Raw genomic sequence first — 27,225 nt, forward strand, 5'->3', positions numbered from 1 at the left:
TTAATGGCAGTTCTCTGCCACCATACACCTGTGCTCACAACCAGGGAGCGCTTTACGTTAACACCGGTCAGCGTTCTTCCACGCCTTGCGACATTTCTTTTCGTCTTACACCACACAGAAACCAACCGCGCGAAAACTCAGAAACATGTTGACTACGCAACATTGTGTGCACGTCATATAATATCTACAGATCTAAACTTTTCCAACGAATCAAGGTTTTTAGCGTCAAGATTTATGGCATCTTAAAGCCATTTTAAAGCAAAGATCCGTCATTCTGCAACAGTTCTAAGGATTGGAGTCTTACACTGTAATTAATTTGAATTGCGCTGCGGCAGCTCCGAATTAATGATATCATTGAGAGAAATCCGCCCAAATGTGGAATTTCTCTCGTTTAAAAGTCCACCCGATTTGAGTAAAAGAGAGAATTAAGGCCGATCAAGATGGAATGCGAGGGATCCACCACAGATGATGATTTAACAGAAGATGAAGAGGACTCGAAAACAGCTGATGTTGAGTCAGGAAAAAATGTAAACAAACAAGCCACTCAAACAAGACAGTAAGTTCCACATTCTGTTTCGAGGGTTCCTGAAAAATCATCCTTCTTAGTGAACTTTTCAACTTTAAAAGAGGAGATTTCGATTATTCTCACGAAGTTAAACCTGTTAAGTGTCCAATTCTCATTATTTATCTCGTCAGTCACATTGAGTTCAAGGTTGATGGGAAGAAAGGCAATGGCGCAAACTGCTCAGACTTGAATGATGAAGCGACATCAACAGATACATCAGGTTTGAAACTTATTCCGTGCGATTGTCTAGAGTTGATTTTTTTGATTTATTATTTCTGTGTTATTATATACATTTCTAATACTAGTCTACCGTGGCTCTTTAATATAAATTGCATGCTTTTTATTAGCTATGTTTATATTTTTATATTTTTATTCTTTTATCTCTTCTTGATGTGTAATAGCGTTGAAGAGTAATAAAGTAGAATGCCCTGATCATGATGACTTTGTAAGAAAAGGAACAACAGGCAAAGAAAGTGATTGCTTGGAGAGGTTATCTTTGATTTGGAGCAATTGTGATGTTCAATTTTTTTTTTTTTTAAGGCCAAATCAGATCCCTAGACCTTAAAGACCTTTGCTCGGGGAAGTGAACTCCTCACTTTTGCATACTTCATATCTAACTATTAATATAACACTTGTATTCTACTGGAAAGATTTAACCCTTCCAGTTCAAATTCACCCACTCCAGCCAAGCAAGGCTCAAATTCCCCACCCTTCCCAAGTAGAGATGACAGTCAAATACCCCTGGGTTGGGTTCCCTTGGGCAGAGTGGGATTGAGGGAATGTTGAAGCTTTAAATTAATTGGTGCATTATAGGGGAAAAAGCTTGCTGAAATGTCTATTGTGAGGACACTAGAACATGTTATTAATTGCATGTTCCACTCTTCTGCTTTCCTTTGAGAACTGTTCTTTTACTTCCTGCTGAAGAAAATTATGGGACAGTTATTGCTTGGAATGATTGCATAGCTAGCTACAACTGTACAAGGGCCCATTAGAAATAAAATCCTGCATGCTTGAATGAAATACTATCTTTTTTAAACATTTCAGTGTATGATAGCTTTTATTATGATTACCTTTGTGGTGTTCTAAATTGTGATATTTTTAACTTATTGAGTGAATTTGAAACTATATTCTTTCCTTGCCATAAATAGTTTTCTAGTCATTACTCTGTGGGAGAAAATTCAATAGATGTCTTACATAATTGACCCCTCTCTAGATGTTAAAACCTTAACAACAGAATGCACTACATTCTTTACTCATCTGAAAGGAAATGAAGCTAAAGAAGCCATGAGGTCAGTAATTTCCAAGAAAACAATATTGTCATACCTCTATGCTCAACTTTCCTCAGATTCACTATTAATTTTGTTGACCAAAGGTCATAAAATGGTTGCCAGAAAGAAAAGTTATGTAGCAAGAAATGAAATGAGGATCAAAAATTATTTTTCAAGGTTCATATGGCACATCAGCCTTGAGACACATTAGTGTTAAAAGAAAACAAGGGAGGATTAACGATGAAATTACCAGTTACAGCCCTAATTTGGGGGAAAAAACTAGAAAAGGGACCCATAACAATGATGCATCTTGTTGAATTAGTACTCCCCTATTACTTCACTTTGAAGTAAATGCCATGAGCACCTACAGGTGAATTTAAAACTGCACTGTATTTTACAATTCCTATTTAGATTTAAGTATGGTGACTATGAAGCAATTATAGAAAGTGTCCAACGGGAAAAGGCAGATTCACAATCAAAAGGAGGTACATTGTATCAGTGATTTTCAGTAGTTGGACAACTTATGTTTGGTTCAGTTTCCTTATTAGAGGGGGGGGGGGTCTTATTTCTACCTGCCACTTGAATCACAGAAGAGTTATAGAGTATATTTCTATTTGGGTTTAGTATATTTGAGATTGTTAATTTTACATTTGAACTGCAGGCACCTATTTCAGTCTTGATTGTTGTACATATACATGTACAGACCAGAACTAAAGTTAAATAACAAAGTTGAAATTATTTACAAGTCACTGGTACAATAACTGCTTATAACTGTCCACTTAGAGAAGCTTGACTGTAGATGTACAGGACTGTAAATAGTCATTCAAAGTGAAGAGTGTTTTGAAGTATCCATTTCTTTTGTGATGTTTTTAATCATTTCACTTTGTCAAATAGATCATATACAATCAAAAGCAAGGAGTAAATGGAAAGGTATTGATAGTAAAGTATGTGTATTGTATGGTTAAGATTATATTTTCCAGCTCAGGAGAATATCCATATCCCCTTCAAGGAATTTTCAGGGACAACACTCATCAAAGATTTCTTTGGAAACTCCAAGATAGAGAGAAGGCTCAAAAATGAAATTTCCCTAACTCTTTAACTCCTAAAAGTAACAATTTCTAAAAGTAACAATTTAGAAATTGTTACTCTCCTGGCTGTATCTGGTCACTTTATTCGATGGTCGGATCATTCCTGACCATTTTATTCCATGGTATGGTCAGTTATTCCCAAACTAAGTCAGTTAATACACTGACTTCAGATAGATCCAAGATTTGAATATGTAGAAACAAGAGTATGAATAACATGAGAATAATAGAAAAGAGTTTTTAAATGGTTGAAAGAGGAATGCTGATATGACTGCTGCACAGGAACAGTCTGTAATAGTGATTGCAAATAGGACCCAAGCTTTGTGTTGACTATGTATTGTTAACTTGCAACGAATTGTGTGATTGCCTTTCATTACATAATGTTATATAACTAGCAGTATAAATCTATTCAGTTGTCCATGTTATTAAGGTTAGGTTGAGTTGTGTAAGTATGTACTAAGTTGTTGTGTACCTAGCAATTGAGTGTTTTGTATGTTCCCTTTTTAAACATTGTTCTTTGCTAAATACAACATAGCGCATTCATAATAATTTCTGAATTCCATAAGGGATCCTTTCCTATGGGACTCCTCCAAAATAGAAACTATGTATTTTGGTAACCTTGGAAAAATAATGGACACCTCTATGTGCTAGATGAAAGGGACATTTTTTGTGGGTTCCTCAGCCTGGTGTTAACCTCTATTTGGGAGACAACTGAACCACTCATTCATGTTTATAAGGCAGCTCAAACAGTTCCTGTTCCCTGACTGCTTTGTAGAGATGGAGAGAACTTTACCATTGTAGTTGAACACGTAAAACTGTAAACTATGTGATAGGAACTGTTCTAGTTTCCAAGACATACTTAGCACACTCTACTCTGTGATTGCTGATAATACTTACTCTAAACCATTGTACGCAGGATCACAGACATCAGTGTTGATTAAATTTTTTCATACATATATATGGCTGCTTGATGTCGCATTTCCAGGAGATTCCAAGCCAAAGAAATAGATTGAGTTTTAGTTGATAATTAACAAGAGAGCAACCAGCCTTTACACTCAGAGGACACATTTCCTGGCCCTTGGGTGTCCCCTCAGTGGGGATTCCACTGTATTTAATACCTTGTTGGCCTAAGCCATCACTCACCATTGAGTAAAAGCTTTGTGAGGATGCAATCCTGGGTTTTACTCCTGGTAATTTTTTTATTAATTACAGATATATTTTTTAACAGGGAAATTGGATGTTTCTGTCCAGTATAACACTAAACCACTTGGCAGGAGGAACTCAGTGAACAAGAAAAACAGTTCTTCTGTCATTCAGGATGTGGAAGAGGAGTGCAAGATGATAAAACACAGCAGAAATTGTGCTAAATCACAAAGCTCAGTTGGAAAATCAGGAAATACAAATTTTAAGAGGGCTGAAGTGAAAAGCAGTAAGAGAAATAAGTCATATGTGGATGATGAAATGCTAGCAGATGGTAAGTTATTCACAAAAAACAACCTGTCTTGGATCACTGTTCATCTATTGAATAATAATAAGGACACCAGTGTCCTGAACTCTCTGGATAAACTTAGTGCATGCAGCAGCACGCCGATCAGAGAGAGTGCAAAGACCATGCAGCACAAGTGCGTCCCTGTAGGGAAGCCCAGGAAAGATTATTTCTAAGGCCTTTACCTGCACACTCTCGATTAGGAGGCTAAGATAATCAGGCAGGTTTGCCCAAACTGGGGAGGCATACTCTAACACTGAACGAATCAGGCTGGAGTACACGATAACTTACTCACTTTCCAAAACACCTGACTTCTTCAGACAATGTAGTGTGAATAGGCGTTTGCAAGCTCTCTGAACAATGTACTCACAGTGCGTATTCCAGCATAAATTATCAGTAACATACTCACCAAGCAACTTGTACTTGTGGACATGCTCAATTTCAGACCCAGAAAGCTGTAAAGAAGGGGGATGGTGCAACTTATAGTGCAAGAAGTCGCTAAACATCTCCCTGCACTTCACAGGGTTAAGGCGCATGCCATGCTCGTTAGCATAAGTGTAAATATCTCTTGCAATGAATGGAAGAACACTAGTGGAACACCCAGGTATAATCTCTACAACTGAAAGGTCATCGACATATTTAGCCCTGATCTTCCATTGCCTGGCCAGGTTATTGACAAGTACTGCAAACAGCAAGGGGGCTAATTTATTCCCTTAGGGAGTACCACCCCTTGGTACAACATGACCCGAGGTAGCACCACCTATTTTAACAAACTGCGATCTATTTGACAAAAATGATCCAATCCAGGCAATTAGGACATTATGTACACCAAGATTACGCAAATCAGTGCAAAGGACATTATGGTCCACAAGATCGAACCCTTTGCTAAAGTCAGTAAATAAAATTCTATCATAGCAGTGTCCAGAGTCTAGGGCTTCTAAAATACAGTGTAAAATGTAAAGTAAGGCGTGTGTCATTGATTTTCCCGGTATGGCAAATTGCAAGGGGTCAATGTTATCAATAACTTGGCTATACAGGGAGCTAAGTGTGAAACCTTCCATGATTTTGGCTATCTGAGCAGTGAGAGTAATTGGTCTTAAATCACTGTCCACAGACTTGGGAGGTGACACTTTAGGCATGGGCCGGACCAGTGATTCCTTCAACTGAGGTGGAACATAGCCCTGTCTTAACGACGAGTGATAAATGTCAGTGAGCACGGGGCACAATTCCACTGCAAATTCCTTTAAGATCTTGTTGGGAATCAGACTAGGGCCTGGGGACTTGTTGGGCTTTATTTGTCGCAAGGCATTGTACACCAACCTTTGATCAACAAGGAACTCCTCAGGAACCTCAAGGTCCAGTTCACAGTCTGTCAATTCATTGGTGGAAACTGTCTTAAGTGATAAACTTGACCTTCCCGGACAATGTATCTAACATAACATCTACTTCTGTCATTTAGGGAAAGAATGAAATGCCTACTTTGATACATGTACCCCTGAATTTAACAGTGACGAGGTCTCTCAATGAGAACTTTTCATATCAATCCTAAACCACCTCAGCTATTACTATATGAAATTTATTTGTACTTGTACCTTGATACTAGGTTTGAGTGGCATATATGTATTGCAGCCTTTCTGCACTTCCTAGACTGTAGTCACATAGTACATGGTCACATAGTACATGTATATGTTTGTCCTACTCTCACAAGTATGTAAATGCGCCGCACATGGCTGCACTCTTATCTCTCTGTAGTTAATTTAGCTTGCATCCTTTCCCTTGCCAATCAAACAGATGGCTCTTAGTCGCTTAGTAAGACTTCCTAATGGACTGTCTAAGACCTTCTGGCCACGATACCGCGGTAAAAGAGCAGGACGTCTCGTCAAAGATAGAGGAAACGATCGTTACCATCTGATCAGTGTTGCTCGACCACGGGATCCTAACCGTGTTGCTACATTAACAAGACTTCACCGTTCCCGAAACCCAGCGAACTTGATATCAGTCACCATATCCCCCGCAAGCCCAAAAGGAGGTTTGTCGTCGACCTATGTTCCATCTTTTTTGGTCTCAAATGTGATGTCCTTGGCTCCTAAGATCGATGAATTACGCCATGTTGTTCAAAATGCAAATTTGGATTGTATTTGCATCACAGAATCCTGGCTTCGGAGTTCTATTCATGACAACGTGGTTGCTTTAGAGGGGTTTAATATTATTCGCAGGGACAGAGTCGAATCTGAACACGGCGGTGTTTGTATGTACATCAAGGATACGATCAATTTCACTGTTCTGGCTGAGTTACAAGAGCCATCTTTCGAAATGCTTTGGATAAAACTTAGGCCGTTCCGTCTCCCAAGGGGATGTAATTTTATTGTTGTTGGGACGCTTTATCATCCGCCAAGTGCCAGTGACCCAGCAATAATGGAATATTTAATCAAGTGCTTATCAACCATTGAATCGTGCTATTCCAACTGTGGTATTTTGATTGCCGGGGATTTTAACAGATTGCAAATCACACGCCTCCGTAATAATTTCCAGCTAAAGCAAATAGTCCATTTTCCAACGCGAGGCAGAAGGACACTTGATTTAGTCCTCACTAATATTTCTGAATTTCATCAGGATCCCATCGAACGCCCGCCTTTCGGTTTATCTGACCATGTCTCAATTGAGCTCCAACCGAAAGAGAGAGCACATGTAAAGCAACCCACTATCACTAGTAAGACGAGAGATTTGCGCCCCAGTAAGCGCCAAGCAATGGGCACCTACTTGGATGCTGTAGATGTGAACACCTTGACTTGAGCCTTGAAAACGTGCGCCGAAAAGGTCTTGCTCCTGGAACAGATCATAAAAACAGGACTTGATCATATTCTTCCTATTCAATCCCGGAGGGTGCACTCTACTGAGCCCCCTTGGATCACATCTACACTTAAAGATCTTATTCAAGCACGCCAGCGCGCCCTTTCCCGTGGGGATAATCAACAGTTTCGGGTGCTAAGGAATCGCGTGAATCGCGAACGAAAAGCGTGTCGGGCTAAGTACTTTCAAGCGAAGGTGGAGCACTTGAAGGAGTGTAGGCCGTCCGCGTGGTGGGATGAAATCAAAAAGCTTAGCGGCTCTTCTCCGGCTTTCACGGAAAGATCTTACGTCACGAAGTCCCTGCAACACCTGTATGAGCCCTCAGATGACATCTCTCTTGCCAACACCATCAATAAGGCCTTTCTCTCGCCTATGCAGTGTTTCTCTCCACTCCCTGCTGATTTTGTCTTAATACCCTCTAACAGTGCAACCCAACAACCTGTGCTTGTTGTATCAAACGAGTCGGTTTATAAGAAATTGACGAAACTGAACAGAAGCAAAGCGCATGGTCCTGATGGTATCCCAGGGTGGGTGTTGAAAGAAAATGCAGATTTACTGGCAGCGCCGATAGCAGATATTCTCAATTTATCTTATCGCGAAGGTCGTCTCCCTCATTCATGGAAAGAAGCGGATGTCGTGCCGGTGCCTAAGCAAAGACCTGCTCAGGACATAAACAAACACCTTCGACCCATCTCCCTGACTCCAATCTTGTCAAAGATAGCGGAGGAGTACGTTATCGACACTTATGTTAAGCCCGCTGTCCTCTCAAAGATCGACCCTCAGCAATTTGGTACGGTGCCTAAATCCAGCGCCACGCATGCATTAATTAGTATGATTCACTCTTGGGCGAAGTCAACGGATGGAAATGGATCGACTACGAGAGTTGTACTCCTTGACTTCCGGAAGGCATTTGATCTGATTGACCATCATGTTCTGGCGCGGAAGCTTTCCTCCTACGATATTCCAAGGCCGATTTTGTGCTGGATCATGGACTTTTTAACGAACCGTAAGCAAAGGATAAAACTGAGTCGCGATTGCTTCTCGGAGTGGGAAGCTGTTCCTGCAGGGGTGCCACATGGGACGAAATTGGGCCCCTGGCTGTTCCTTATCATGATAAATAATCTTTCTGTAGCAGACACAACTATTTGGAAATACGTTGATGACACCACTCTTGCCGAATCAGTATTGAAGAATGAGTCTAGCTACATGCAATTACGTGTAAATGAACTTGTAAGACAGTCAGAAGTTGATGGTTTCCAATTCAATGAGTCTAAATGTAAAGAACTGAGAATATCATTCTCCAGATCAGGTAGTCTGTTTGATCATATTACTATCAATGACAAGCAAATCGAAGTTGTTTCATCTGCAAGGTTGTTAGGAGTGATAGTCTCGGACAACCTCAGGTGGAACGCACATGTAGAATCTATATGCAAAAAGGCTGCGAAGCGTCTGTACTAGCTAAAGCGCGCTAAAGTTCCATCTGAGGATATGCTACTTTTCTATACGACATGTATACGCCCTGTATTAGAATATGCGTGCCCAGTTTTTCATCATTCTTTGCCGCAATATCTGTCCAATGAAATGGAAAGGTTGCAAAAACGCGCGTTGCGGATGATTCAACCTGACTTATCCTACGCTGAGGCTCTAGTAGCTCTTGACGTTGCGTCACTGTACGAGAGGAGGGAAATCTTGTGTGATGCTCAATTTGATCAGATTGTAACGGACGAAAACCACAAGCTCCATGATCTACTGCCTCCACGCAACGAGTCCACCTATCGCACCCGCAGCCAGAGATACTTCAAGCTACCGATTTGTAAGACAAATAGGTTCAAAAACACATTTATCATGGCGAACAGTTTTAATTATTAGTAGCTATCTTAATTATCTGTATTTTAGTTTTTGACACTTCTCGTATTGTATTTTATTGTAGATTACACTTTGTAGCTTTTATTGTAGTTATCTTAGAGTAAGTGATAATTTATTTCCATTGTAAAGTAAGTCGTATTTCAGCCGGCCCGGAGGCTGCAATGATTTTACTCCCTAATAAAGCTATCTATCTAAGTGGCTCTTTTCTCTCTTGCGCTTATTGCTACTTGTTGCTTTCGACACTTAATTTTCCCCTTATGTTTTTGTTGGCTGGTTTCACCATACAGGTAGTTGGTTTCTGTGGCTGTTATATTCTTTACACTGTATATTGCAGCAAGGATAACTGTCAAATTACTTATCAATAAGAAGGAGGTCATACTTATTGATGTTCTGGAATATTCAACAATTATTATGTTTGTATTTTCCTATTATTTCAACAATTTGAACAGGTTTTTATGATCAAGACATGATAAGACCATCTTTGACAGAGCTGGCCCTGGGCCCCACAGTCCCTTTGATTTTGTCCAAACCTGGAGTTGTTCCAGTGATTCAGGTTGGCATCATCATTAGGAAATAATGTATAAAACAAGCTCAGTACCCAAAATCCATTTATTGAATGCTTAAAACAATGCAACTTCTATTAGCAATTCCTTTCCAAAAAATCCTTTTCTCAATAATCACCCTTTTCAAGGTTCAGCATTACTTTGGTGTTACTTGGAACCCGCAACGGTTTGCTAGAGGTGTTTTAAGAAGTTTTTGTTTTCTTACTTTATTCAAGTATTTTGTTGTTTTATTTTTTATTTGAGTAGACTACCGTTTTTAACACTTGTCAGTCTGTTGTCAGTGTGGTGTTGATTTCAATATTCTTCCTGTACGCGGGTAGATTTAAGATTGCTTTTCAGGGACATTAAGCCATCTATCGGGTTTGGTTAGAAGAATGAGTGAAGGATGAAGAAGGGAGTCGTTTATTATTTGGCTTAGCATTCATATTACAACCTAACACAGCTCCCCTTAAATTATACGATATCTGCTTTCTAAACTGATCAGTAGTAAACTGATCAGTAGTAAACTGATCAGTAGTAAACTGATCTGTAGTAAACTGATCAGTAGTAAACTGATCAGTAGTAAACTGATCAGTAGTAAACTGATCAGTAGTAAACTGATCAGTAGTAAACTGATCAGTAGTAAACTGATCAGTAGTAAACTCATCAGTAGTAAACTGATCAGTAGTAAACTCATCAGTAGTAAACTGATCAGTAGTAAACTGATCAGTAGTATTCAAATGGTTGTTGAACAGCTGAGGAGAATGTCACTTAACGAGCTAATTTTGCTGTCGAATTTGACCAGTTCTGGTGCTGCGTTAATCAAATTAAGCAATGAAAAGCGACTAGGAAGATTTGAGTTATTTTTTTATTGACTCAACTAATTTAGAGATTTTACCACTCCTGATATCACAAATTTCAGATTCAACGTTTGGTTTTGCACCATGTACCCAATACTCCCTGAAAAATACGTGAAACATAAAGCCATTATACGGGAAGCTGGCTGTTTTGGAGAGTTTTGAGAAATAAATATTCCCTTTTTTGCCGCAATACCACATTCATTAATTCTAATAAGTGGCTGGAAACCTCGGAATACGTAGGCTAGTAGATCATAACCCCATTGTCTCCCTCATCTGTGAAGACAGTCGTACAACTGTTTACCAGAGATTACGAAAGGAGATTTGTGATGTTTCCATTAGATTCCAGCCACACTCAATTCCTATTTGCGGGAATATCAGAGAGACGGAGTCAGGTTCTTGTTCCAACACTACTCTGAAAATACTGGCGCCATCCTCGGAGATGACATGGGTTTGGGTAAAACAGTTCAGGTGAGTAGTTTTTAATTACCGTACGTTTTTAATTACCACATGTGTGATCATTATGTTTGGAAAGCTAAATACCAACTGAAATACCATATAGCCTGGCATATATAGGCCACCAGAGACTGGTACGGGGCAAGCGAAAAGAGAAAGTCACCGATTGCATTCGAGAAGGATGTAAATCACTTGCCCTCTCGTGTTCTCCCAGCGTCCCACATAAAATATGGGTTTTATCGCATAATGAAACTAGATGTAAGGTGAGTTACTGCTTAACTAATCTTAATTTCCCGAGTTACTTTCATGGGGAAAGTGTACCGATTCCATCTTACTAAGACATACTAAGTTGATCTGAAGTTTTGTTGCATCCAATCTTAACTCATTTCTCAGACTGATTGGCACTCTAAATCTTCTGAGATAATATTTCATCAAAGTTACGTCCAAATTATTTGAATTTTGGAAAGTAACATAAACAGCGTCACTAATTTAGTTCTCAGTTACCTCTGGAAAGAAATGTGCCTTGTACATTGTCTTGATTGTGTAACTTATGAAACTAAAAGTAAAAAGTTGTACTGAAGCTTTGAAACAAAGATGATAAGGAATATTAATAACTTGGTCGGTAAAAGTATTGCTTTCCAATTCCCCCAAAGACTACATAGAATAACATTGCAGTTCGTTCTTTGATTTGATTTGACTGCACGCTTCCAGTCACTGGAGTGTTAGACATATAGTTTTACTTTCTCCTTACAAACAAACACAGTGCATCTAGGGGGGAGAATTGCAAACCGATTATTGGACTATTTATTCTGTAGATAGACCTAAGTTAAATATTGTCCTGGGAAATCTTCACCCTTTTCTGAGATTGTTGGGGTTCAAGATTATCTGAGCTTGACATTCATAAAGCATACGTATAACATCTTAGGAATCTCAACCTCATTAATATGACTGACTCATCTTTGAGCCGTGTACCTTTGATGAGAAAGTGCGCTTTGTATTGTGACGGGGTTTTATGTGTAATGAAACAAGAAGGGACAAAGTGAAGAAAAGGTGTCCCTGCAGAACGAAGATAAATGTACATTTTAGAATGAGAACGAGAAACTAGTCGCCGAGCGGATTAGGAGTAGAAAACCAATTCTCTGAAATACCTATTAATAAGATGAAACAACCCTCCTGGCTTCAAGTGTTTTTCAGTTTCTCTCTCAACATTTCGCTAATGTGCTCCCACATAATTTGTAAAAGCCGGGAAAGAAGTTACTCAATTATTTTTCAGGCCCTTTTCTTATAAGAAGAAACAGCCTTGCATAGTGTACGGATCGTATGATTAATAATAGTTACCTTCACTTATGCTTTCCAGGTCATATCTTTCATCGCTGCCATTTTGGGTAAAACTGGAACCAAAGCTGATATCTTCCACAAATTCATGGATGGAAAGGCGCATGGAAAACAGGTTCGGTTAGATCAATCTGAGATTAGAGGGTGAACGAAATTCCCTTTGGTTTTCTCTACTATACTCTCCCTCCGTTAAAAAAAAAAAAAAAACCTGCTCAGTTATACTTTGCCAATGGCCTGCGCTAATTTTTCCCCGCTTAGCGCTGATTGCGTTCAGTGAGTTTGCTTCCAGTGGTCAGAATTCATCTGACCACTTACGCATGATCATCAGTACACATAAAAGGTTTTTTGCTATGATCTTGGTCTTATCTTCCATTATTCCATTACTATACCAAAACAGGGTTTCAGCATTTTATAGGAACTTCGCGGCTTTAGATAGAACATAGTTAACTATGGATAGAAAGGAAAGTGAAGAGCAAATAAGATGATGCCTTTTTTAAGCTCTTTCTGTTTTCCATGATGTGTTTACTTGTGTCTTGTTTTATTCCCCTGTGGGAAGCCACCTTATATTTCAGTCTTGCTCGACGATTTTTTTTTTAGCACTGAAAGTTGAATTTTTACTTTTGAGAATTTTCTATGGCCAGCGTACTACAGTTTTCTTTGTTTATAGAAGAATATTGCATATTGTTGAAACGGTTAACTGATACTCAAATATTTGCTTTATCTGATTGTTTCAATTTCAGCATTTTGAACTTTGCACGAAGTAGATCATGACTTTTTTTCGGTTTCAGTTTTTTTTTATTAAGCTTCTTGTTCAGCCAGGAAGAAACTTTCAATCTTCAGTTCTCCCTTTAATATGGGGATCCTCAGGTAAATTTTGAACCCCCATTACTGACAGCCGCAAAATAAGATTTTTTTATTTATCTCTTCTTATTTCAATCTCATCAATGAGCTGTCATACCTATTTGATTTGTGGTTCCAGAGTTTAACGACACCGTCACACTTTTCATGTAACCTAAATATAGATTTCTTCATGGTTGGTGATCGCGTACGATTTTTACTCACGAGTTGCGAACAACCGCACACGGACAAGCGAGTCCTCGCGTGAATGTTTTTGCGATGTTTCCTAACAAGTGAATAATAGTACTAAGATATTACAACTGTAAGTAACTTTAAACTGAATCACTGTCAACAGACCACAAAAGACAAAAAAGTAGCAAACTCTGCGGCATTCAAATATGCTTTAAAAAGCGAGAAAATAATTCATTTCCAGAAAAAAGATTACGAAACCCGTTCAAAGAAATTTAGGATTACGACTGACAGTTGAAGAGTTTCTTAAAAAATAACCTTACATAAGCTTTCAACCTAACAAAGCGTTACCTGACTTTTCTACTCGGAATCGGGGTCCAGATTTTTATTTGGTGAATTTGCACTGAGCAAATCTTAGTACTTATATTATAAACGTTTAGTATTTTGTCCATTGTTACATATCCTTTTGCATCTCTGATGAGTTCAAGGGAGATGTTATGCGATAAACGCATTTCAAGGGCCGAGAACTAAAACCGAAGCTTTTACCGGTACTATGGGGGTTATATTTTATTATTGTCGGTTCGGGCATTTTTATTGATAATTTTCCTTGGCTCTCAGCAAGATTTCTTGTTCCGTCAAATCAACATGGCGGTCCCAGCTAAAGATCACCCTTGTAGAAATAGTTGTAGAAATACGAAATGTGTAGCTGCATAAAGGAAGCAGTTTTCGGGATCCAGTTTTAGTATTCTATCTTACTAGTCCTAATTAAGCAGTCATGAATTTTATTAACCCGGTAACTTGGTATTTGGAAAGGATATAACCTCTCACGGGCCGTACGGACTTAATTGTTTCTCTCTAAAAATTAACGAAGGGAAAGAGGGATAATTCTTTCGAGAATCGCACTCGTTGGTAAAATACTATAAAGGTACGTGTATCCCTGAATGGTTTTTGCTTTTAAACTTGAAAACTGATTTGTCCGGTGGAAAGTGATCCTGCTGCTGCTCTACCAGAAGTTTGTTTTAACAACGGATTGCTTAACTCATGGCAGTAAAGATGAGATCAGTAATGATTTTCCTACTATCATTACTATCAGTAATGATTTTCCAGATTGAATTTTGTTACTTTTACCTTTTCGGAAGGAAGAAATTAAGAAAAAGACTCTAGAGGAAGGAGGAGAATTACATTTAACAATAAAGGTGATCATCCACATGTGACTCCAAGTGGAGGACTCGAACCCAGGCCACATTTGCTCAGGCAAGCGCTCCCACCCCTATCATTCTGGCGGCAATAGCGGCGGCAACTCATTTTTTTGTCAAGCTTTCGTTCTCTGAATTAGGCAAGAAACTTACTGAGGCGACGGACTGAACATACAAGTTGATAACTTGTACGATCCTGCAAAATTTAGCTTAATAACTTTGCGCACGAAGTTGTGTCATATTTCAGTGTGATGAAGTTTGGTTCAATCTGTACATGAAAGGTTTTTTTCTCCAATTCCAGCTGTTACAGGGCCACAGAAATTGAATGTAATGAAACCATAGCTTTGAGTAACCTCTGCTTTAATTAAAGTCCGTCTACAATTTTGAAAATAACCTTTTTGTATTTCTAGTCGTCTGGTACTTTATAATGATTTGATCAGAAATCGATTGTAGAAACTAATACCCCAGTCTATCAATAAAAACAGTTCTGTGATCAAAATATAGTAAGATTTATTCTTTTTCTTTCACTTTTGGCTCATTGAAAATTAATAAAAGTGAAAAAGTTTAAACTTTTCGGTTGTGTTTTAAAAAAAGGTTCATTTCATTCAACATTGCAAAGACTGAATCCAGAATCTATTTACGTTCGTTTTTTTTACATATTTATTTCTGCTTCAGAAATCAGCTAAGAATTCAAACAAGTTTTCCACTAAGTTGTCACTAGAAGCAAATAACCGAGGAGGTTAACTGAAAACTGACACCAAGTTAAGTGTTCTAGCAATTTACAAATTTGAAAAACATCGTTTTCGGCTCTTTCTTTGGTGACAGTTACAATGAAATTACATGTCCTTCAAAATGACACAACAGCGAACCAAAGCGCAATTCTTCCATTGAGACAAGTACACATAAACTACGGCAGCTCTCAAGTCACGGTCATATTTCTGCTCTGACAGATTACAAAACATAACCAAGAAAATCCACGTCTGCGGTTTCTATTAGTTGACACAGTCTTGATGTTTTGTCGACAGAAACAATCTGACAATTGTGGGAGTGAATTATGTGACGTCAAATACCTGTATGCATGCGCGCCTTCTCTTTTTCGTGTATAGACTGGCAGCTGTGAACCTCTGTTTATCCCGATGCGAGGCATAGTTTCCTTTTCAAATTTAGTAGTTAACCTACGACGCTGCCTAGAATTGGTTTCTGCCTAAATTGGTTTCACCTGCTACAGAGAAATGATCTGCAAATATATTAGCTATTGTTCAATGTTTCTTTAATAGTAACTAGCAGAGCACCACTCAAACGTCGTTTAATCCGGTTTTTACTAAATTTTCCCAAAGTAAATGCATAGAAACGTTTTTCCCTGTTTCTGTAACGTACGTAATCACTCGGAATCGATTGTGCGCACGAGAAAAGGTTTCTCGCAAAATTCATCTCGGGATTTTCTGAGTTGCACCTATCTAGCTTGTTGCAAATGAATAATGAAGGAAAACTGTCATTCCGACTCAGAAGTCCGCTGCTGCAAGTGAAACAATAAAGGCGTTGGTTTTAGTGCGGAGCTGTTTCCTCCAAAGAAGGAAAATGATGAATCCTTTTCCAGGCGTCGTCACAATTGAAAGAGACCAGCCAAGAAACCAAAACCAGTTTTCCATTTTTTAGGTCTACTTTATAGTGCTCTATCTGTTCATAACCCAAGAAATTGTCTAAACTAATATCATGATTAGACTTCTGAAGTTATTACGAGCGCAGTTGATTACAGGTTTTTAAAAAGCATCTTGTCCTCTTTGTTTGTCTTCAGTGACATATTGAAATGAGAAATGATCTTCCTTGATATTGAAGGAAAGCCACTAACAACTATTATAGCGTTTCTAATCACTGAAATATCAATCTGGATTTCAAACTCGTAAATAGGCTTCATTTACAAACATAGAACTTTGAAAGAAATTTTCCGGTCAGTCACGTTGTTTTGACAGCATACAATGCTGCTATTGTAACCTGTCATATCAGTAACACCTGTATTAACTTGTTATCCTACATGAATAAACCAGTTTATAATATAGCAAAATGCTTGACACCATATTGACGCGAGCAAGAACTGCGTGTAATTATTTAAGCCGCCTTATTTGATAACTTAGAGAGTTTGTACTTATTGACTGAGTGGGAGGGCCGGACGGGAAAACATTTGGCTCGAGGTTATGACGTACGGACCGAGTACAGTGAGGTATATGCGTCATGACTAAGGGCCAAATATTTGCTATTCGGCCCGACCAAACTCAGTCAATAAGCACTTTATTATATGACGACATTGTTCATATGGCGACATTTCTTTCGCCTTTTTGCGAAAAAGTGAAGGCATTTTTGTAAGTATCTAGATTAGTGACGTCTCTTGCGACCCAATGCTATCCTTTTTTCTTTCAACCAGAAAAAGGTCAGCCCACAGACAGGTACCTTTCTGGTAGTAAGTCCAGGCTCTGTCATGTTCAACTGGAGGGATGAGCTGCAAACCTGGGGACATTTTAAGACGGGTCTCTTTCATGGTACCACAAGGGAGTCCATCCTGGAGAGGGCCTCTAGAGGGCGACTAGATGTAGTGCTGACCACATATGAGACCATGAGAAATTATTTAGTGAGTTCATGATGCGCCTTGTCTTGATAATGAAGCCAAAACTTGTTAAGTCCTTCATTTGCAAATCTGTGTGAATTGTCCTCATCCCATCCTTACATATTTAGGCACTTATTTAAGTTCTAAAGTGAAGTGGATTCAGTTTGTTTGTTGAGGTGGAATTGAAGTAAGAATTCGGTTCATAATATTTGGAATGTGAAAACCTAGCTTCTGGACCTGGAAGGGATGGAAAAACAATCTGGATTTCCAAACAGACGAAAGTGTGGAAAATAAAGTTAAGTTCTTTTTATTCCTCTCTCTTAGACTGATTTGAACCGAATCAAATGGTCAGCTGTAATCATGGACGAAGTCCATCGCCTCAAAGATCCTAAGGCTCAGATAACAGTGGCTGCTAAAGCTCTCAATGTGAAGAGAAGGTAACGCTATTTGGAATGCTTTTACCTGAACTCATGTAACTATAGACAATTCTGTACTTTGTCAAGCTAGGTCAACATCATTAATGAGACTTTATGGCGCAATGCTTCTTTGTTTAGCATTTAATTATACTCGAACAAGTTAGTAATTGTTCGACTTTATAGTAAAAAAAGGCAGTGCGAAAGGATGTCGTGTTTTGTTTTGCTTAACATTTCGTTGTAGGTTAAAATTGTTTTATATAATTGGTTTCCTGTACATCAGATATGGCCTCACAGGGACCCCACTTCAGAATAAATTGGAGGAGTTCTGGTGTGTGTTGGACTGGGCAAACCCAGGAAGTTTGGGAACAGCTAAAAACTTCAATCAGGAGTTTGGCAAACCTATGCTGAAAGGACAGACTTTTGACGCAACAAAAAGAGAACTGGCTGTGGGAAGAAAGAGTGAGTTTTTCAGCTTTACACCTCATATTTTTGGCGGAGGCCTCGTAGTCTGACTTTTTGTGGGATTCCACTAATTACTGCACAAATATCTTCAGGAAACTAACAACTGTAGTTTGGGGGGGGGGGGAGAAGGGGTAGTAGTAGAACAGTGACAAGGAATTCAAAGCTGTTCTCTCATCTCGTATTCCTCTTTGAATTATCGTGTACTTTAACGACATTTAATTGAATTTTTCAAAATCTCAAGGGGTAACACGCGATTCTCATGCAATGACGCAGCAACTTAAGATTACTTTTGCGGCATGTTATTTTCATGTATTATTTTCTGCGGGAACACATATTTACGGCTCAAGGACAATCCTCAAGTCTTAAGTGCCTGCTTCCATGGACAGACTTTGAAAAACTTTGTTCTGACTGGCTTTTGACAGAGAAACCCCATATGAACCCTAAATCAAGTTCGATCTTTGCAACTGGAGTGACGAAGTTGGTACAACTGTTTAGATAGTAATAATACTCCGACATGTCCCCTTTTTAGGTTCTTTTGAAGACAGGATTAATCATTTAATAGAAAATAGATATTGAAGGAGGAGGCCTCCAGTCGCTCAAAAATGATTTTCAGGAGGCTCTTCACAGAAATAGTGAGGGAAAAAAAATTGGCCCTCAAAGACTGAAATAAAAATCAATAGAAAACGAGTCAAGTAGGGAACACGGGAAGAATTAGTTGGGAGAGATTTTTTAACTCTTTTTTTTTGTACCGATTTTCTTTGACATAACCAAACAGTCTCCCGAGGGATGGTACGCTACAATTTTTTTTGGGCGTTGGCTGGTTTTACTTTGCCCTTTTCAGTCTTCTCTTCTCGTTGTTTGACGATTTTTGTGTTTTTATTTCTGGTGGCTAGTTTTCTCTCATTATGTTCGTACTCTCTATTTTATGTAGGATCTAAAGATCTTCAAGATAGAATTGGAAAATGGTTTCTTCGAAGAACGAAAGATCTCATTGCAGATCAGTTACCTAAAAAAGGTAAGGTGTGGGCAAAGGGTCAACTTAGGTCGTGTCTCTGGGTGGGAAGTGGGACCGGAAGTTGCCAAGTTGACGAGGTTCAACAATTTTCCATGTTTGTCGGGAGGAAAGAGGTGATGGCCTGTTGGTTGACGCGCTGGACGCTGTATTGAGAGGTCTGAGCTCTAGGCCTGGCGGGTGGATTGAATTTTTTTCTGATGAAAGACAATTTACTCTCATAGGGCCGGTCATTTAAACAAAGTTTAGCCGTTGTTTAACCAAACCGCATCCTAAACTATCTGGAATTTAGCTGAATCTTTACCTGAACGTCTATTTTTGTGAACAGTGTCAAGAGGAGCGAAAGCTTATATTGAAAGGACGTTTACTTCACGAAAACAACACTCGTATAGAGAGTAAGGCCCACTGCTTGCGTAAAACCGCGGTTTGGCTTAAACCTCTTCTGAATAACCGGCCCATAATGTCTATCTCCACCAGGTAGTGTAAATGGGTACTGGTACCTGAAAAAATGCTAGGTAGCGTGAGACAACTAAATGCTTCTGGCACTGTGAACCGTTCAACTCGTGTTCAGACCGCAAATTCACGATTGTTAGCACGGTGGTCAGTTCGCGGCAAACGGCATTTGGATGAAAACTTTGTTTTAGCAAGTTGTTTAAATGTTCCACACCATTTTCATACTCTGCTTTGGGCTAGACTAACCTGTTCAACTGTTTTTGTTTGTTTTTGTTTTTGTTTTTTTCTTTTTGGAAGACGAGGTGGTGGTGTTCTGCCCGTTAACACCATTCCAGGAAGATGTTTACCAAACCCTTCTACAGAGCCCAGATGTTGAACTGATCCGTAAGAAAAACTTCCCATGTGATTGCGGCAGTGGAAAGGACAGAGGGAAATGTTGTTACACGGTAAATTACGATAATGTTGAAACAATTTTCAATTGAGTCGATCAATCAGGCGGAAAATTTAAACTTATGTTAAATCGTAGGTTACTTGTGTGTTCCATGCTTGAGCCGGGTAGAAAGTGTTTTCTTTGAGTTCTAATCTGTTTTTTGTAATACCTCTCTTCCTCCAGCCTTTTTTATTTCTTAGGGTCTGGATTTCAAATCAGCACCAAAATTTAAACTGAATAGAACGTCTTTCAATAGATAGGTCTTCGCAGTTATAAGCACCAACAGTGAGAAGAAAAAGTGGGATCAAAATATTTTAAACATTCATTTGATAATTGTCGCTTGTTTTGTTTTCTAAATAGCTCAGCTCAGAGTTTGAGGACATCAAGACCGTGACCATGCGGTTCTTTCAACTGCTTCTTAAAGTTGCAAATCACGCCGCTTTGTTGGCACCAACCGTCAGGCAATCACTCAACCAGCAAAAAAAGGTAGATTTCTGTAGGTGATGAGCAGATAACTGAGGGTGACAGGCAGATTAAAGGAGGTGGAATGTAGCTAACTGTAGATGGACGGTTGATAACTGAGGGTGACAGGCAGATTAAAGTAGGTGGAATGTAGCTAACTGTAGATGGACGGTTGATAATTGCAGTTAGGTAGATGGACAGTTGATAATTGCAGTTAGGTAGATGGACGGTTGATAACTGAGGGTGACAGGCAGATTAAAGTAGGTGGAATGTAGCTAACTGTAGATGGACGGTTGATAACTGAGGGTGACAGGCAGATTAAAGTAGGTGGAATGTAGCTAACTGTAGATGGACGGTTGATAACTGAGGGTGACAGGCAGATTAGGTAGATGGACGGTTGATAATTGCAGTTAGGTAGATGGACGGTTGATAATTGCAGTTAGGCAGTTGAAGGCGGCAGGGAGATAATTGTCGGTTTTTAGTAGTTTAATGTAGTTGTCAAGTAGATAACTGCAGGTGACAAGGATAACTGAAAGTGACAGGGTGGCAGGCTCGTAGCAGTTTTCAACCCTTGGCTGTGATCAATTTTTCAAAAACGTTTTGCTAACCCTGAAACCATTTATTTTCTTATGGTATTTTTGAAGACGACCCATTACCCTCTTAGGTGGTACTACTGATGGCTTAATTTAGAGATCCTCTTTAAACAATACTGTAAACTCCTCCATTTTCCTCCTCCTCCCCTTCCCTTGCCACGAGATGGGGAACTCGTTTATACATCCAGTGCTTTCAAAAGAGAGTCATTTAAATAATACCAAAGAACCAAAATACACTACATGGCGCATCTTTTTGTATTCTTCGATCGCTCAGATAGAATAAATACCATTTACAGTTTACGTTTCTCTCTCTGACAAAAACCCTTCGGTAAACCAATGCGGGCTTTCACGTACAAGGACGTTTCGTGACGAAACTATATACATAGCCTTGTAAAATAAAACAACAACTTCGTCAACGTTTTCTGAAGGGTAGTTTTACAGAGATAAGGGTTTATTAAGGCGTTTAAAGTAAGCAAATCATCGAAGTGGTGAGATGTTAAAGTGTTTCTCTTAGTTATCACAATAAGCTTCTACGATTTGAGACAAAAGGGATAATAATATTTTTGCTTGATTTGTTTTTCCAGGCCAAAGATCTTTGTTTGCGTGTATTTGCAAGATATCCAGAATTTTCCGGCTGCGCGGAAATGTCGTCGTTTGAACTTTTATCAGACCCAAAGTACTGTGGAAAAATGAAGGTACTTGAAAAATTGATGAAAGTTTTCCAAGAAGACCACAGCAAAGTACTCCTCTTCTCGAGATCCACGCAGGTGGGTACAGTATAAACGCTGTTCACGCCACATAGTGTATTTTTTTGGCTATTCGAAAGCTCGCCCAGGTTAATGGAATGGTTGTTAAATAGTACAGCGAATTGATTTAGTCTCAATTCTTTTCTTGTAAGTTTTGCAGGACCGAAGATGTCAAATTTAATTTTTGCTTATTTACATTCCTACGCTGAATTACGTTTTAAAGAAATTTCTTTCTTATCCATAACAGAGCATACAAAAGGCATAGTTCCTAAAGTTTCCTGAGGTTCTTCCGGTTTCTGTGGCTCAAAGCGACTAGTATGCATTGATAGGATGCCAGTCTGACGTGCACCTCCCCCTTCCCCCCTTTCCCCGTTCCCCTCCCCCTCTATTCACCCTTCCCCTCTTTTCCCCTTCCTGCTTTCGCTTTTCCTCCTTAACGGAGAGAGGCATTGTGGGAGTAAAATGTTTTGCATAAGATCACAACACCGTGGTCCTGGTGAGGATAAAAAGTATGAATTCCACTGGTCCCAAACGGACTTTATAGCAGCACACCCAAATGATGTATTTTCTGTAACATTGTTTCAGCTTCTTAACATCGTAGAAGAGTTTGTAATCAGTAAAGGACTGATATACAGTCGTTTGGACGGAGGAACCAAGCCTGCTGACAGGACCCGTTTGGTACACGAGTTTAATGTCGACCCAAGTATCTTTGTGTGTCTTATCTCAACTAAAGCGGGAGGACTGGGACTGAACTTCACCGGAGCTAATATTGTTATAATATTTGACCCGAACTGGAATCCGTCTAGTGACTTACAGGCTCAGGACAGGTATTTGGAGGGACTCGATGACATTTTTACTCTGGACCATTTTAGAAAAATAATCACAGCGGTCATTCAGAGCAAATGAAAAATATTACAAGCAATCATCATTGAGAAGTCTTAGTGAAATTAGCGAACGAACTGAAGTGAAGTAAAGAACGACTCTACTTTTGCATTGATTTCGGCTTGGGGCTGCTCCTGATCCGATAGTTATTATCTGACAGTTTTTTGTGTGCGTTATATGTGGCGTCTATAATTCCCAAAATGAGGAATTTTTCCTCCTTTTTTTCGCAGAGCATATCGCATTGGACAGCGAAGAGATGTGAGGATCTATCGCTTAATATCTTTGGGGACAATCGAAGAAATGATGTACTTGCGACAAGTTTACAAGCAGGTAACCTAAATCTTATATCGCGTGTGTTGGTTGGTTCCCCCTATTTTAGCCCTACAGACAGGCAGGCTACTGAACATTAAGCATACTTAGTGGAAGGACAAGGACACGTAAGGGGAAAGTATCTTGCTCAAGACAGCGACACGGTAGCAGACGATAGTGTCTCAAACTCGCAACCTGTGGTCCCCTTTCTTTCTTTTTTGTAGCAATTGGCTAGCATGGCAGTTGGAGGAACAAACGAGAGGCGATACTTCACAGGTGTTGAAGGTGACAAGGACAAGAAAGGCGAGCTGTTCGGACTTGAGAATCTTTTCTCTTACCGAGCTGAAGGTGCCAGTTTGTCCAAAGATATCATCAGAAGAACAGAGAAGCTAGAGGCTGGATATAAAGTGGTGGAATATGAGTTGACGCACATCAAGGAACGGGAAGATGGCCAGGTAACTGAAAGAAGGGGTGTTGAATATTAATTCAATCTATTCCGTTTTTCAATCCCCTCCATTTAATGCCCTCCATTCATTCGTCAACATGAGTGCTCGTTTATTTGCGTCTATTCATTATGAAGCGACTAAATTTCTGATAAAACACGGTTTACAGAATGAAAAATTATTTCCTTTTTTAGGACGAAGACGGCTCTACAAACCTGAAATTTCATGTAGATCCTTATAACATTGAAGAACTCGCGTCACAATTTGTTGATGATCAGCCAAGAACCACCTTAAAGAAACAAGTTTCTGAGACCCGTTTTGAAGGCACGTCGCAAGAGAATAAACTGATTGAAAACCATAGTTGTTTTGAAAAACACGGTGGGGGTTCCTTCGATGGAATGAAAAGCAAGGGTATTCATGATGGCGAGAAAGATATTCTGCACGAACTTGACAACAGTCAGATGTTTTTAAGTGATAGTGAAGATTTCCCTGAAACGGAAACTCTTAGGAACAAGTTTATCTCCAAAGATACGAAAGCTAAAAGCTCTCTGGAAAAAAATAAAACGAGGAGGTGCCCCTCTGTTGAGCTGTTCCCCAGATCAGATGATGATAGCGGAGTGAACAGTTCGTCAAATAACTTTACAAAAGTAAAAGAAAAGGCAAGTGTTTCCTACTCGAGAATCCCTGCCTCTATCGAGGAAGAAAGTTACGATGTAATCCGTCCTTCTCCGAACTGTGATAGCGGACTTAAATCAATAATAACCAGCAAAATTTTGGCGGAAGATGCAATCGACCAAGGATCGTGCGGCAAAGAGAGGAAACCAGAGGAGGAGTTGAGGCATTCATTTAGAACGTCTTCGTCAAGCGATGAAGATTACTCTGACGAATGCTTGTTCTCCAAGCGTAAACGAAAGCAAACAGGAAGAGTTTTCAAGAAGAGAAGGCTTGCAGTGATGCCGGAGAAAGCTGCACTTAAAGATGGTCGAGAGAGATTTCGAAGGTAAATGTCAATACACCCTCTCATTTGTTCAGCGAATCTGAACCAAACCTATTGTGTCAAACTTTGAGAGTTTTCTTTTACAGGTGCCATTACTAGTGAATTTATTTCTTGACGCATTCAATTTAAGTCTAGTTTGAAGGTTGGTGGGCTTCATATTAAGATGTCAAATGAGTCAATTTTAAACATTTTAAGGGATTAAAATGAACACCTGGGCAGTATCTTCCTTTTAATCTCTAGTCCCCGTGAAAAAAAGGATTGTAACGTTTTTGGCTCCTAAAGAAACATGGCATGGCAGTCGCCACTCCGTCGCCAGTCAAATGCTCCTCGAGCTCCTTGAGTCATATTAAGTGAAGTAATTTTTCCTTTGATAGATATCCTGGGCAGAAAGCCGACAGCTGCAGGGTTGACAGCCATCCTGTTGCAGAGGTGAAAAAAGCGAGAAAAGAAAACACGTTGGAAGAAATTCTAGGTAAGCTCTGCGGGGCATGACTAACATTGTCAAAGACCCCGAATCATTGATTCCTTTTTTTCACGGCGTGAAAAACCATCACTAAGCAAAAGGAAACAGAATGAGGTTGCTTTTTCATTTAGAAGGAAAAAGACTACACAGATAATAACTAGGTAAGAGGGAGTAAAAAATATAGCAAATGAGAATATGAATCCGGATCTGAGCCAAAATTTTCGAGACTTACAAGCCGCAAGGTAACTTAATTTTTAAAAGTGCTAAATCATTTTTTGTTTTGGTTTGTTGTGTTCTTTTTTCTTTTTTTTTTTTTTTTTTTTTACTGCAGAATCGTGCGGAGTGCATTACACACATGCCAATAGGTATATCGTCGGACCGAGCGAAGCAGAGAATCACATGTCAAAACAGGCAGTACAGGATGTGTTTGAGCTCAGGCAGTTTTCTCAGCAGCCAGCAAATTGTTTTCCTGCCTGGGAGGTATGCAATGCTCTTTTTTTTTTTAATTATCATTTTTTTTTTCCTTTGGTCCGTTTTCATGCTTTTGAACTCCATCTTAATGCGGTCAAAAACATATTCAATGTGTTTTTATTCCAAGAGCAAATATACTCCTTTTCCAACCAACAAAGAATTAGAGAATAAATCCGTTACTTTTCCCGATTGGTTGCTGGATGCAAGTTTTCAATTTTTTTTTTTCCATGAAAGGTTACAAACGATAACTTCGCAAGGAGTGAGGCTTAACTCTATTTCCTTGTGTCAATCCCTTCGCAAATTAGTTCCATTATTTGATTTTCGCTGTTTTCAGAACAGTGATGAAAGTGATGATCTTGGTGAGGGTAGACGCTACGGGCAACCGGAAGTCCTCCGGCTTGCAGAACCACCGGAAACGGAGAGTACTCAACCCTGTCAATCAACACTGCACAGGTATGGTTTCGTAAGAGAAGTTAAAGAAAATTGTTTAATTTGGTAACTTAGTTTATTACTCGGCTGGCCTCGTGAGTCCGCGAGATGAGGTTAATTCTTTGTACATGCTGTCTCCCGTTTGGTTTCCTTCTCATATTTTGCCTGGTTACGACACTCACCCACTTCATAACGTTTACAACATATATGTTTTCCTTCCTTTGATTACCTTCAACTTGAGAGAAACCTGAAAATATTTGTATGGTGAGAAAAACAAGCACTAAGTTCGTAGGAATATATATCAGAAAGGAACAAGAATGGTTAGAGATGAAGAAAGATTGATACGGATGGCATTAGGCTTCTAAGGTGGACTTAAATGTATCTTCCTCTGTAGTGTGATTGTGCAAAGAAAGTTATCTCACCTTAAGCCGTATGTTTTACAAAAGCGAAATGTTACAGTTTTCTGATAAATCACCTGTCACAATGAAGGAGACAAGAAAATTGTTCAATCTTTCCTGCTTTATTTTAGATCAAATGAATCCGCGGAGGGTAATGACACCATGATAAAGAAAATTGGAAACAGCACTGTATTTATCGGCTCGACTCCTCGTGGAATTCGTCGACGACATTTTCGGGAGATGTTGGACTTGTTCGGATTTACCTTTGAAGTCGACCTCGCCAAAGCTGTAATGGATTGCAGCGAATATGAAAGGCGGGAAATGTTGAGGCGCTTTTACGTCCACAAGAATCCGAATTTATCAGGAGACTTAACAGGAGACTTTTTCGCCGAAAGCCAAAGCCGAAAACAGACCGTCAAGAATGGAGAGCGGTCTGGAGCGAAGACGCGGGAAAGGTTGGTTCGTAAAACGTCCAAAAGATCGCATGGGAAATCAAAGCCCTGGCGAGAACATTTACGTGGTGAATACGCTTGTTCTGAAGATGATCTGGAAAGAAGTGAAATTCACAATCGTTCTGGCGGAAGAACTTCCTTAAGTAGTGAGACAAAATTTGCAATGGCGTTGAATAGGAATATAAAAGTCCCTGATGAGAGCTGTGTTAAAGACTTTGCAATGAACAACGAAAGAACTCGATCCGTTGATAAGAGAAACAGAGACATGCCAACGGCAGAGACAGTTTATTCTCTTGCACTTGCGAATCTTCCATCGACAGCAATAGCTTCTAATGAAAATTCTGCGGCAGGGAGCCGAGATTCTCGTTTAGAGAAGGACAATTCCCGTTTTGCTGTTTCTATTTTGGATGAATTCCTAATGCACGACTCTTCCAGCCATGAAACAAAACGAAAGGAGGATAGTGACAGAGGATTAGACAAGTGGGAGCTACGTATTTCTAAAAGAAAGGATGACAAACAACTGAACAACACTGAACTAAAAGAACCGAATGCGTGGGAGGCAAATAGCACATCGTTATTAGATGAGTTCATTTAGGGATCACTTCGGTAGCTCATCGTAGAAATTTACTCAAGATTCGATTCCGTAACAAGAGATAAACGACTCAGCATTTTCGAA

General features: G+C 39.4%; 1 protein-coding gene and 1 pseudogene across 3 annotated transcripts; both read left to right on the top strand.

Annotated features, from left to right (window-relative positions):
- The first annotated feature begins 298 nt into the window (after positions 1-298).
- On the top strand, positions 299-27,225 carry LOC111340650 (DNA excision repair protein ERCC-6-like 2). Of its 3 annotated transcripts, XM_022947525.2 has the most exons (24): positions 299-556; positions 697-785; positions 1,779-1,854; positions 2,245-2,318; positions 2,728-2,763; positions 4,147-4,392; positions 9,570-9,673; positions 10,862-10,990; positions 12,333-12,425; positions 16,952-17,155; positions 17,456-17,568; positions 17,828-18,006; positions 18,941-19,024; positions 19,772-19,920; positions 20,265-20,390; positions 21,544-21,726; positions 22,291-22,532; positions 22,818-22,917; positions 23,121-23,351; positions 23,534-24,339; positions 24,711-24,808; positions 25,131-25,279; positions 25,605-25,723; positions 26,229-27,225. In XM_022947525.2, the coding sequence occupies exons 1-24, from the start codon at positions 441-443 to the stop codon at positions 27,142-27,144; spliced, it is 4,662 nt and encodes a 1,553-aa protein (XP_022803260.2). In that variant the 5' UTR covers positions 299-440; the 3' UTR covers positions 27,145-27,225. The 3 variants fall into 3 exon arrangements, with proteins under 3 accessions (XP_022803260.2, XP_022803262.2, XP_088602243.1); XM_022947527.2 differs by lacking the exon at positions 299-556 and having other exon boundaries at positions 768-785; positions 1,714-1,854; XM_088746117.1 differs by lacking the exons at positions 299-556; positions 697-785; positions 1,779-1,854; ... (1 more) ...; positions 2,728-2,763; positions 4,147-4,392 and adding an exon at positions 5,660-5,759.
- LOC148716432 (uncharacterized) lies at positions 6,110-8,839 on the top strand (annotated as a pseudogene).

The sequence above is a fragment of the Stylophora pistillata genome, chromosome 14 (assembly GCF_964205215.1).
Source record: "Stylophora pistillata chromosome 14, jaStyPist1.2, whole genome shotgun sequence".
Classification (NCBI taxonomy): Eukaryota; Metazoa; Cnidaria; class Anthozoa; order Scleractinia; family Pocilloporidae; genus Stylophora; species Stylophora pistillata.

Bases quoted from the DNA above. Each gene is read 5' to 3' on its own strand.
- LOC111340650 (XM_022947525.2), top strand. From the start codon at position 441: ATGGAATGCGAGGGATCCACCACAGATGATGATTTAACAGAAGATGAA. The intron at 17,156-17,455 runs GTGAGTTCATGA...CCTCTCTCTTAG, and splicing joins AGACCATGAGAAATTATTTA to ACTGATTTGAACCGAATCAA. The intron at 24,809-25,130 runs GTAAGCTCTGCG...TTTTTACTGCAG, and splicing joins CACGTTGGAAGAAATTCTAG to AATCGTGCGGAGTGCATTAC.